The 12,930-nt window shown below is 42.1% G+C and overlaps 1 protein-coding gene across 2 annotated transcripts in view; it reads right to left on the bottom strand.

Annotated features, from left to right (window-relative positions):
- GNAS (GNAS complex locus) overlaps nt 1-12,930 on the bottom strand; it is a 136,006-nt gene that overhangs the window by 71,725 nt on the left and 51,351 nt on the right. For both annotated transcript variants that reach the window (XM_071573083.1, XM_071573084.1), the window contains exon 2: nt 9,830-9,902. In XM_071573083.1, coding sequence (XP_071429184.1) covers nt 9,830-9,902 — 73 coding nt within the window. The remainder of the gene's footprint in view (nt 1-9,829; nt 9,903-12,930) is intronic.

Consider the following 12,930-nt stretch of genomic DNA (forward strand, 5'->3'; position numbering starts at 1 on the left):
CAACTGAGCCTTTCTCCTTCCAGTTTTCTCTCTCATTTAAATTAAAAATAATCTTCCTCAGCTTTGCATTGTACTCATAGTTTTTTCCATGAATAATGCAGTGCTGTGATTACAGTCTCATTCCAGAAAAACAAAAAAACTAAAGGTATTCAGTAAGATCTTTTCAGCAAATGGCTGTGTTCCTATGATTGCTATCTTTTGCTTATTAAAAAGTTGTTACAGCTGTTAAGTTTTCATATTTTTCTCAAATGGTCTTAACCTGTTAAAAGCAACACAAAATATGTGAAGCTATGCCAATCACTGTTATGGAATTACATTAAAATTTATGAAACCAACTATTTTAGCTTTTCCACAGTAATGCCACATTAAACCAAATTTAGCTAAAGTAAAATTTACTTTAAGTTAAAATAGGCATTACACAGAGTCTCCTGAAGGAACTGTGCTAAGTGTCCCACTACACATTTTTATCTATATTAAACTAAAATAAAAATCAAGCAAGATACAAGTAAGGCATCCTTTGTTATTACAGACTTATCATAGAATCTTAGAATGGATTGGGTTGGAAAAGACCTCCGAGATCAGCAAGTCCAACCCTTGGTCCAACTCCAGTCCCTTTACCAGATCATGGCACTCAGGGCCACAGCCAATCTCAGCTGAAAAACCTCCAGGGATGGGGAATCCACCCCCTCTCTGGGCAGCCCATTCCAAAGCCTGAGCACTCTCTCTGCAAAGAATTTTTTCTGCTCTCCAACTTCAATTTCCCCTGGCAGAGCTTGAGCCCATCGTGCCCCCTTGTCCTATTGCTGAGTGCCTGGGAGAAGAGACCAACCCCCACCTGGCCAGAACTTCCCTTCAGGCAGTTCCAGACAGTGCTGAGGTCACCTCTGAGCCTCCTCTTCTCCAGGCTAAACACCCCCAGCTCCCTCAGCCTCTCCCCACAGCACTTGTGCTCCAGTCCCTTCTCCAGCCTCGTTGCTCTTCTCTGGCCCCGCTCCAGCCCCTCAATCTCTTTCCTGAACTGAGGGGCCCAGAACTGAACACAACACTCAAGGTGTGGCCTTGGACTTAAGGAAGACATTTACTTCAGACACCCATTTCCTTGCAACAGTTTCTAATTAATATGAACATTTATATTACACAGATAACTGTACTGTCAGAATAAAAGTGTTTTAACCTGAAAAGAAGCAAAGCCTGTGTGAGCACAGAGACTACAGACAAGAGGAGAGTGTTTAAGTGGCAGTGATTCAGGAGGCAGCAGCAAATCCCCAGCCAGCTGTGCAGGTGCCACTCAGGGCTCAGTGTGGGATCTCCTGGGGCTGCACCAACGCCCAGAAGGAATCCCTGCACTCCTCTGCCTGCTCCTTTAGCTCACCCTCCACTCCTGGGAGGCCACCAGGGTGCAGCTGGGACAGATAATTATTTTCCAATGCCACACAATGAGTTATTAAATCGCCCTGTGGAGACTCAGACAGCAACAGGTAGCTCAGAGAGGGTCACAGGCTTTTCTGTACTCTTGTAATAGTGAGCACCTAAAAATAAAACATCTCATTCAGATATTCCACTGCTACATTTACTCAAAAAGTGGGTAATTTTGCCCCTTAGCTGTCAGAAACACCTCAATGTGTTGCTGTTTGAGTCAGGAAGCTCAGCAGTAAACAAGTAATTCTAATTAACTGCAGGTTTACACTGGAGTACAGTTGTAGAAATAACTACTAAAAATGCAGCTCCTTTGTACTGTATCCTAAATACTTGCATTTACTATTAACTCAAGGTTCAATTGTCCAAGTAAATGCTGGGCTTATTATTTTCATTATCTAGTTATATTAAAAACCCCAAAACTCTCAGTGGAATTTCCTTCATTTCAACTTGAGGGTTTTGAACGACCAAGATTAAACTCCACAATTTCTGCACCTCAACTCTTCATCAGAGATGGGACCTGGGCAACCCTGTAAATTTAAGATATACCTAAAACTAAAGACAGAGACAGATTTGCCTGCTGGATTATACTGCAAAGCATCAGCTCTGCCTGCCTTGATCTCAGAGATGCCTGGGAAGGATGCTCAGAAAACTGGAACAAGAGGAGTGTTTGCACTTCTAGAAAATGCCTCAGGACCCCCAAACCTGCTCCCCCAGCCCAGGAGAAACCCAAGGAAACAGGAACAAGAAGCCACACTCATATCTGGATTGCTTGAAGGAGCAGAGAAAGGCACAGATATTTATTAATAATAAGTTTTATCTTATGGGACAAAAACATGAGGTTTTAACATAATGAAATTGAAAAAAATGGAATGATTGGTGCAAGATAAAATATAAGTATTTCATGGAATAAGGGAAACCTTCAGGGATTGCAGTGATGGGAAGGTATCCCTTTAATGCCAAAAAGGTAATTTCCATGAGCTTAGGATGATAGGCAGAATTCTGTTAATATAGAAAGTAACAAATAAATAAATAAATCAGTTAAATACTTTTTACTGGAAAAAAAAGCAGAGCACTGCCCAGTCTGCCCATTCAAAATAAATGAGAAATAAGAAACACAGTGAGATACTACAGAAAAACATTCTTCACAAAGCACTGATTCTGTACCACTGGCTAGAAAAAAGGCAACCACTCTGCACATCTCATTATTGAGAAGAGCTGGTGAAAACCTGAAAAAACTGCAATTTTTTCACAAAGGACACTGAAGTGTGGAATATACATATAGATATTTAATATTCTCCACAGAGAGCTGTATTTTTTAGGTTACTTTAAGGTTTTTTTGCAGCATTAATATAGTTTGTGATTTATTAAATAACAAGTTAAAGAGAACATGATACGCTGGGTTATAGTAGTAGATGTTTGCTTAAGATAAGAAAATGTGGAAAAACACACCACTTCCACTTTAACTCACAAATGTGCAGAGTCAAAGTTTATGGAAAATGTTTATGCAACTTCCATCAACTTGAAAGAAATGGGAGCAGAGTAAGAACATTTTTAAAAATATTAGGAGTGAATTGAGGAAGACTTTTTTTAGCTCTTTTCTGTGTCTCACTCTATTTCAGATGCTGTTGTCCAACCAAACTTGAAGAAGGGTTGGTGTTGCAGAAATTAATTTCCAGAGATGAAAATCGGAGACTGAGTAGAAGAAGGACCAAAATTAGCTGCTCCAGTGAAGAAAAGCAGGAAGAGTTCATGCAGATCTCCACCAGCTGGCTTTGCCCAGGTAGCAGGAAAAGCAGAAAAAGGCAAATAAAGGGCTGGATGATGCAGGAATATTTAGGGATCAGCACTGGAGGGAACACCAGGGCCAGGGACTGGAGGAAACAGGACACACTGGGAAAGCTCCAGATCCCACAGAGGAGCTGCAGACACTGGAGGGGACTGGGAGGGACTTTCAGAAAAGATCCCTGTGACAGAACAACTCCCAGAAACTCTAAGCCACCCACTAACCAGCTTATTTGCTGCTTTGGGAAAGTAAAAGGAAATGTGTAAATTCTCCCAAAAAAAGGCATTTATTTTCTTTTGTTTGATTTTTACCAAAACTAATGGGTAAAATCCCACATCTACCCTCGAAAGTCAAAATGCTCCCAGAGCCATTCACAACGTTTTCCACAGAGTTAAGTCTTAAGCTCTCCTCTGTCTGTCCCTTTTGCTTCTCAGATTACATCACTCAGGCTCATCCCGCTATTCACAGTTATTGCTCTCCCAGCTCTCCACAACTCCAATACAAAGCTTTCTGCTGGGTTGAGAGCTGCACACTTAAAAAGCTTTTGTGAAATTTAAACCTCAAAACAAATAAAACTACTGGCATATTTTTGGCCAGTCCCTTTACATGCCAAGTCATGTCTGCAACATATGCAAATTTAGCTCAAGGGATGAGTTTACTCCTGGGGGTTTTTTTGGTGGTGGTGGTTTCTTGTTTTTTTATTAATCAGAACACTGAAATATTTAACTGAAAGCACAAATGTCAAGCTGCAAGGCCAGGAACAGTAATTCAGAGGACAGGGAGCTCTCAATATGCAAGAACATAAAACTGGTAGTTTAAATACTGCTTTTCTAGAATTCAACATTTCCCAACCAGTAAATGCACGTTTTGCTATGAGCAACATGATGTTTCCCATGAAATTATCAAAATAAAGAAATTTTTATGTTCAATTCCCACATTCCTTCTTTTACCCAAGTAACAGCTTCTTGAGAAAGCAAACACAAAAGAAAATAAACTTGAAAATAAAGCACAATGTAAAAATGAAAGTCAGTGCTTGCTTTCAACTCTGTGCTGTCACCTCTGCACTGATGGTTTGTCTGAGCCTCCCACGAGCATCAAAAACCAGATCAAACCAACCAGACCCTTAAACTTTTTTAGGATGCTTTTCTGTAATACTTTCAGGAACATCAATAACATCATTTTTCACCCTTCACTTGCACATGGAAATACTTTAATGGCGTGATTTAAGAAAGGTAAAGGAGTTACCCACTGACTACTGGAATATTCAGTGCCACAGTCTGTTAACAGCCCTTGCCAAATAAGGCCCAGGGCAGGCATTATAAACCCTGAGAATTTTCTGAAACTCACAGTATTAAAAAAATCACACCTGAGTAGGAGACCTAAATGCAAACCACTTGCACATGTTCCTAATGGAAAATGTTTTATATCTTAGGGAAAGGCCCCAGAAGAAACTTAGGAAAAAAAACCCAAACTGAAAAGTCTTTTCTTTTTTTTTTAATGTTAACAAAATATTAATGCTGCTTCATTGAGTTCAGATTTACTCTTTCACAGAACAGAGTTTTCCCCTTTGTAGAAATAAAAGTATTTCCAAACAAAAGACAATTTCAAGCACGTAAACACTAAACATCCTAACAATAAAGGAAATTCTTTTTTGCTTAGGTGTAACATCAGCAGATATTACCTCTCTTTTTTTTTCAAGTTGATGGAACTTTTATTTAACTTGTATAAACATTTCATATAATTCCAAATTTCAATGTTGTTCAAACACCACAAAAAAAAACCCTCTTGTTGCCAGTCAAGTAAAACACAATAAAGTCTGTTTGTTTCTTGACAAGAAACTGACAGGACCATCCTAGAAATACACAAATGTGTAACAAACAGAAATACACAAATGTACAGGATTGACACACAAATGTAAACAAACTGTTCAAATGGAGCAATAATGTTTGTGTACACAAAGACTTAGTTACAAACACACTTTTTCCTCACCAACAACATTAACTTGCCTTCCATGAAATCACATGAATAGAAAGAGCAAAGTTAGAAAAGCCCCACAGGATTAGACAGCAGAAGAGTAAAGTTCCCAAGGCCAAAGTTAGTCACAAGAGAGACTGACACTGACTGAAGTGTCTCTATAATATCATTTACTTGGTTTATGTGAAATAATAATGGCAATGCAGTTCAACATGTATGAAGAAAATGTTAGAATGGCTACTTTTCCTTCCCCACAAACTACTAAATCTAGGAGAGAAAAATGTTTGAAACTTATAGGAGGGTGACTTGGCTTTCTTAACTTTCCTACCAAGAGAAAGTAATTTTTAAAAGTACAAGAGAAATGCAAATACACTTATCATCTAATGCCTGAAATTGAAGCTATTCAGCTCTGCTTCTGCCACCTTCAACAGATTTGATAAACACACAAACCTCTCCTCAACACTTCAACATAAACGTTTAAGAAAGTGTCAACATCATCATTTGGGAAACATCTTTTGGGAAATTGAGGCTGAGAAGCACAACCTGAAATTCCCTATAACCTCAAGACTTCCTGAATCCTGAACACTACCCAAACTTGCTGATCACAAAGGCACATTCCCCTTATTTGTCAATCTTTGTAGTGGATTTCGTAAGTCACATTTCGAGCATTTATTTCTATTTAAGTCTTTCTGCTTGTCCCAGTTTTTCCCATGACACTTCAGAATTGTCTATTGCCTGTGCCAATTCCCGCTTTCTAAAAGTGCCCATGACAATGACCCTCTCCTCAGAGTCTGTCAGCCAAAGCCACAGTGATCACTGAGGGGAAAGAGGGCTTAAAAAAATTAAAATTAGGTGAAAAGCCATCAGAGAAGCAAAGAACCCCCTGCCTCGAGATACCAACTATTTTCCGTGGGTTTTTTCCTCTTCAGCCTGAGCAACACGTTTAATTCTTCCTACTACATTCCTTACTCCTCCTGTCCTCCCTTTCCCATTTTTAGTCCTTTCCTGGTCATAAGGATTGTCATCTGAACTTGTGCACAGCCAGAAAGAGGAGATTTCAGCTCCACTTTATCCGTGGATGCTCACAAAGCCCAGGAGCACAGACCTTACTCCTCTGGAACAGCCCCATGAAAAGACAGCTGAAGTGCAGAGGAGGGAGGAAAGGAAAGGAAGGGAAGTCACAGGTTTCCTGCTATTAAAAGCCAAATTTAAACCCTTTCTGCATCACAAGGGTCTCTGCTGTTGGCAGCAATGCAAAGAGCAGAAGATTTGGTTGATATGGTGTCTTCATTACGCTTGAAGGCAGCTCTTCCATGGTAAAGGTTGGGAACACTGGAGGAATACAGTGGGGAAGCCACACTCCCATTATTCATGGAATTGCTGTAGGGAGATGCCAGCACAGCCACCTGAAGCCTTTCTGCAGGAGCTGGAAGCAGGTTAAGCCCTTCCAGAGCACCCCATGCAGCAGAGCCTGTGCTGCAGAGTGTGCCCTGCCCCTCCAACATTCCACTCCACTCACCAACACCACAGTGCTGGCAATTCCCACACATCACCTTCCCAACAGGAAAACAATAAGGAATACACTTCTGCCTCTAACTCAACTACAGCTGATGAAAGGAACATGGAAAAAAATTCAACAGTCTTTGCTGTAGTTAACTTGCCTAGAACTTTAACCACCTTCACATTCAATTTAGCTTTAACTATTCAGCACATTAATTACCTGGAGCACTTGATTCCACACAGTTCCTCAAATAATTAATTAGCTAAAGAGATTGAGGATTGGAGTCCCAGAGGAAATTCTAGTTTTGTAGAACTACATAGATTTCACCTTGCCAAATGCTACAGCAATTCACCTAAATGCACAGGACAGCTGTCCCTTCAACTATTTAGGGGAAGAATCCTAAAACCAAAACAAGTAAAATTCCCTCACACTCACAAAGTGGGCCAGAATTTTAAGCACTGGGTATCCCATTAAGTCACCTCAAAGAAGAGCATTTGAGTAACACTAAATAAAAACTTGGATTCCTTTGTTAGTAGCACATTTTTCCTAACAGGTCTCCTCTTCCTACCATGAACATCAGTTGTCACAGGACAACCAAACCAAACAAGTTTTAGACAGGACTTCAAACTGGACTTCTCTCAAGGCACATGAATAAGCTGTTCCAACAGGAATAATTCAAAACTACAATTATGTCCATTACACCAACATTAAAAAAGTCTCCTCACATCCAGCACAGTACAGTTTTCACCAACACTCTGCTGTTATTCATGGCATCAGCTGTGCTGTTGTATGCAAACATGTTTATGCTCCAGAATGATTGATCAGGACATCAAGAGAACTCAGGCTTTACTTTTCCTGCCCTTCCAAAAAAACCCTTCATGCTATCTCTCTCATTAGCTGAATCCCACATCCTTTTTCCACAAGGTAAGCAGGACAGAAGGGGACTGAATGCAGCAAAAGGGTAACAGGGAAAGCAGGCCGACATAGGGAGCAGTGAGTTTCTTGGAAGAAAATACAAGGTACTTAAGGACATATGTGTAACTTGCAAGGATTTCAAAACACTGGAAAACAGCCTTCTCCCCCCTGTGAAGTGTATGTTATGATCTGCTGATTATTTTTGGCAATAGAAACCTAAAATGATGTATTATAACTTACTTCTTGTACTTTTAGAACACTGGAAAACAGCCTTCTCCCTCCTGTAAAGTGCATGTTATGATCTACTGATTGTTTTTGGCAACAGAAACCTAAAATGATGCATTATAACTTAATTCTTGAACGTTACAAATACACCACTTCTTTATTTGATTTTTATGCACCTCAACGTTCCAATATGTACAACCCACCACAGGCCAAGCACAAAGGACCAAATGCCAGGGGAGGGTGGCCAATCCACGGCTCCTGAGCTGCAAGGACCTTCCTTGCCATTCCCACGTGGATACACTCCATGATTGGCAGCAGGGCTGTGCTGGCACAGGGCTGCTCCGTAACCCAAAGCCCCTGCTCTGAGAAGGCAGAGCCAGCAGAGCCTCCTGAGGCCAAACTTCCATGTTGCCCTGGATTCCAGCGCCGCGCTCGGCTCTGCCCGAACCCACCGCGCACGGAGAGACACTGGAGGAACACACCCTGCTGCAAGCCCATCCCATCCCACCCAACCCAGCCCTGCAGCCTTTGTGGGAGGGGGCTCTGGGGCTCATACAAATTTGGGGTGCTGCTGGCAGGGCGCAGAAGGTTATCTACCTACATAACACACCATTCATTACCCAGCAGCGTTATCTCCTCAAGAGCATCCGTGTGCTTACAAAACTCAGAACTGTGTTGGTTAAACAGATTGACACTTTCAAAGGTATCAGGGATCCTCCAGTGCCACTTTCATTCACTTTTCACTTAGCACCCGACGCTGAAAGCTGCTACAACCAACTCAACTCATGCAAATCCTTTAAGTCACACAAGTCTTTTAACGGGTCTTTAGTAACAAGAGCAGCCAAAATGACACAGACAACTCAGCAGTAACAGGATGCAGGACTAGGCACTTATAAAAAGTTGTTTTGGAAAAAGCAAATATTCCCCTTAAAGAGGAGCTAAAAACATGTAGCACAGAATGTAATTTATTATGAATCAGTTTGAACTTTCATTTAAAAGACTGTGTACCTTATCCTGAACTAGCATTTGGTGATTAGGAAGAAGTATCGTCCAGGCTCCTCAGCTAAACTTTTAACTCAGACATTCCTACTCAATAATTAACTACTGGAAGACAAGTGAAAGCTTAATCTTCCCAAAAAGGCAGGATTAGCAAAATAGATGATACCACTAAAAGCTAGAGGATGACAGAACAAAACTGCTATGTTTGACAATGAGCAAGACCAAGCCAAAAATATAAAAAAAAATAATTAAAACTGAACAGAGAGAATAAGCTTTGAAATGTCAACACCTTGATTCAATTAGAATTAATTTAGCAGGTTTGGGGATACACACACAGATGCTTGCAAGCATAAACTAACATGTAGAAGAACCTCTTCCTACTGTCTAGCAAGGTTAGACAAAAAGTTAGCAAACAAATCCTTCTGAGACGAAAAAAAACGGGTAATTCATTTTTCCTATCTTAATGCCATTCTCCTCTTCACAACTATCAAATAACTAAACAGACATTAAGCGTAAAAATAAAAGCTTTTAGAAACATAATTTAACACAAGCAAACACAACAGAATCCCCAAAATTCATAGTACAGTTTCACTTTGTGAGGAGGCAGAAACTAAAGCCTTACTTGCTGTAAATAAAGAAAATTGCACTCATTTTGTCCTCTGACACAAGGCATGTTTACAGCAGTATGAACCAATGTGCTATAGCTGAGGTAAATCAGTGTCAGCCATGTTGTGAAAGAAACTGCAGTTAACAAACACACCAAACTTAAGCCTTGATCAAATCAGCTATGCCTTGATATAAGTAATTTTATACTGCTAGATCTGACTTACGACTGGTGCCTGACTTCTTCAACTTAATGTCTATTAATCTAATCTAAAAATACACATCCAAATTGTAGAGACAGTGGGAGAGCAGCAAGAAGAAAACCCCCCAAGCTATAAAGCAGCAGCAGTGACTCTGTGTGGTGCACAGGAGGAAGGTACGTTGTAAAGTGAAAAAGCAAATGCACTTACTCAGCATTAAATCCATTCACGTGCAAGATCCTCATCTGTTTGACTATTGTGCTTTTACCGGATTCACCAGCACCTAGAAAATGAAAGTAAATCAATTTCAGAAGGAAGCATGAGTGATTAAGGGACACACTAGAATTTTTATTCCGGGGTAAAATCAAGAAAGTTGGTTTTCTACAGTGCAAGAGTGAAAAGTGAAAGAAATAATTGCCACTGGAAACTTCAGTTGTAGCTAAAAATAAATGCCCGGCTCAAGTCATGTGTCAGATCTGAATCTTGGATCATTTCACTGTCCGTTTTTCCAGTGTCAACGTTAAAAGCAGATCGCAGTATTTGGAAAGAAAAAGGACAACATTTTACAGGGAAGAAGACAGGGTGTGTCAAAGCCTTGTCGCTGCTATCTGACATAGGGAAAGACTGACTGAAGTCCCTGTTAAACTGAAGCATTTTTGTTAGATCCTTAAAGTACTTAAGTGTGGCTGTAGTTTATAATCCCCCAGCCAAAGACTGTAATTTAAATCACAAGAAGTAAAATACGTGGATACTCACATCTGAAAAAGGAAGGCATCCCTTTAAGCCTCCACCCACAAAGCTACAAAAACCTCCTTCTCTTATTTGTGTCTTGTAAGCAACCACCCACCCTCCCTACAACCCTGTAACAGGATGAGACTCAAAGCCCCCTTCGTGGCTGCCTCCTCCAAAGATCCCCCCAGAGCTCTGCCCTGCCTTCCCCCTGTACCTGCAGCACAGAACCCCCCCATACACTTTACTCCAGTTTCCATAAGTGGATGGATGCTATTTCTGCTGAGCTGCTCGGATGCCAGTGCACAGGGCAGCCCATCTGCCTGGAGTACCCGCCTTGCCATGCACGCTGCACAGCTCCAACAGCAGCATTTAATTGAGCTGCTCCACGCTGCCAGACCGGCAGCTTTCTATATAAAGCAAACATATTTCTGCAAGAGTAGTATCACAACCTGGCAAAATTTAGAAAGATTCCCCTTAGCATCTCCCGGCTGCTTGTTTGCTGCTCACATTAGCCTGTGTCTCGACAACAGGAACTGTACATCTGTGGCAGAACGGGCAGGGAGGTACAGTTTGTATTTATAGGATGTCAGGCCTCTGCTCGCACACACTGACAGCACAAGCCTCCATTTTGAGCCTCATGTTCAAAACTGTATTTTAGCAGCTATATTTCAAAGTTCATTTTCTGACAAACGTGTTCCCCCCTTGCTTTCTCCCTTCCTTTCCTTCTCCCTCGTAAATTCCCCATAGTCCTGCTCTGCTCTCCATAAAGCCTGCTTGCATGTTTTGCCACTTTAATACCAGAACCTTACTCCTTTTTCCTCTCCTTGCTCCCTGATGTTTTCTAAGCATTTAGAGAGCAGTTTTCATCCACAACTCTCCATGCAAGCACCACTTCTCCCCTAAACTACTATTCTGTAACACACACCCTTCTGTCTCTCCAGGCAGATTGCACCAGGCAATAAACACAGGTGGCAAAACTGATCAAGAATTACTGTCTTAAGACAGAGAGACTGGTTCCTCTTCACAGCTAAGAATTATTCAGGAACAGCAATATTTGCTACAGTCATATTTCCATTTAAAAATAATTAGCAACTCAATTTCAGCTGTAACTCTAAGTCACATCTTTTATTTATAAGCACTGGGAGCCAAAATCTTTACTTCACTTAGGCCAAGAACGGGGCTGGATGGTTGTTGAATTTGCTATAAACACATACGGTTTGGTATTGACACACCTGGGTTCTCTGGATCGGATACAACACCAGGGAACCAAAGCGAAGCATTACATCTACACAAGCCTGTGTTTGGCTGCTCGTTAAGGCCATATTCTCCCCAATAATTAGGCACACGTTTAACTTCACCACCAAGGAGAGTTCCATTAATTCCGTGAGGCTTCCCAGGCACGTGCCCAGCGCTGGGGCCTGCGAGGAGCGGCACAAACCTGCTGGAATATTCAGCAGCTCTTCTCTGTTGCTATTTGAATATGATTTGAAAAGATTCAAAGTGCTTGGCTTTTTATTTCACTTGTCTTACAAAGGAAACAATAGGGATGTGAGCTTTTATATGGGTTTTTTCCTACCAGCGAGTCTGTGTTAGAGACTATCCACAATTCATGGCAGAAACTGTAACAGCTGAGCTACCACTTTAAAACTCAGGCACAAGGATGACCTTACTGTCACCACTAAAAACACGCAAATTTTATTTACAAGTATCTAAACTACTTTTCAGCCACCAAAACTTAGGAAAAAAAAAAGAAAGAAAATCCAGGCAAGCCCATCATGTTTCTGTTTGCTGAAATTTTGCCTCTTACGAAAGTAACGCGTCTGATGACAAATGGTTTCTATGTATCTACGTAATGTCCAGCCCGAAATCTGGAAGTCCAAGACATTCCCCAAGAGCTGAAGTCCAAATTATGCTGTTAAAAGATTTCTGCTGGAGCCCTGGCAGGCTCCTCAGTGCTGCAGGTGCTGCTGGAGCCCCAGTCACTCCCCATTAACGTTAAGTCTCTTCCTTCAAATGAGTATTCGAAAGGTTTTACTGGTGAAACAAAAATTCACAGGCTATAAAAAAAAATCTTTTTTTAAATTTCCCTTCAAGAAGGGTTCTTTCAGCCCAGGACTGAGTCAGCTCGGCGCGGCCTACCCTGAGCTCCACACCGAGCCTGCAGAGCGTGCACAGGAGACCAAAACATACGGCTCGTAACTGCGGCCCCTCCGCACACGCCGCTCCGAAACACGCCGAAACAACGAGCCTGACAACACATTTCCTCGCCCTCCCCCATAGCGGTCTCTGTGAGCCTGGCGGAGCCGCAGCCTGCGCTCCCGAAGGTGTCTCGTCTGCCGAGCACACACACGGGGCCGGGCAGCGGGGCCGCACCTGGCCCGGGCGGTGCGGGCGCTCCCGCAATCGCTGGTGCGCCAGCGCGGGGCCGAGCCCGAGCCCGTGCCCAGCCCGCCCGGCCCTGCGCGGCCGCGCTTCCCTCCGACACCGACCCACATCCTCCCTCCGTTTCCCCCAAACCATTCCCCGGCTTCCTCCCTTCCTCTTCCTCCTCCTCCTCCTGCTCTGCCCGGCCTGCCCGC

This window comes from Pithys albifrons, chromosome 18 (genome assembly GCF_047495875.1).
Source record: "Pithys albifrons albifrons isolate INPA30051 chromosome 18, PitAlb_v1, whole genome shotgun sequence".
Taxonomy (NCBI): Eukaryota; Metazoa; Chordata; class Aves; order Passeriformes; family Thamnophilidae; genus Pithys; species Pithys albifrons.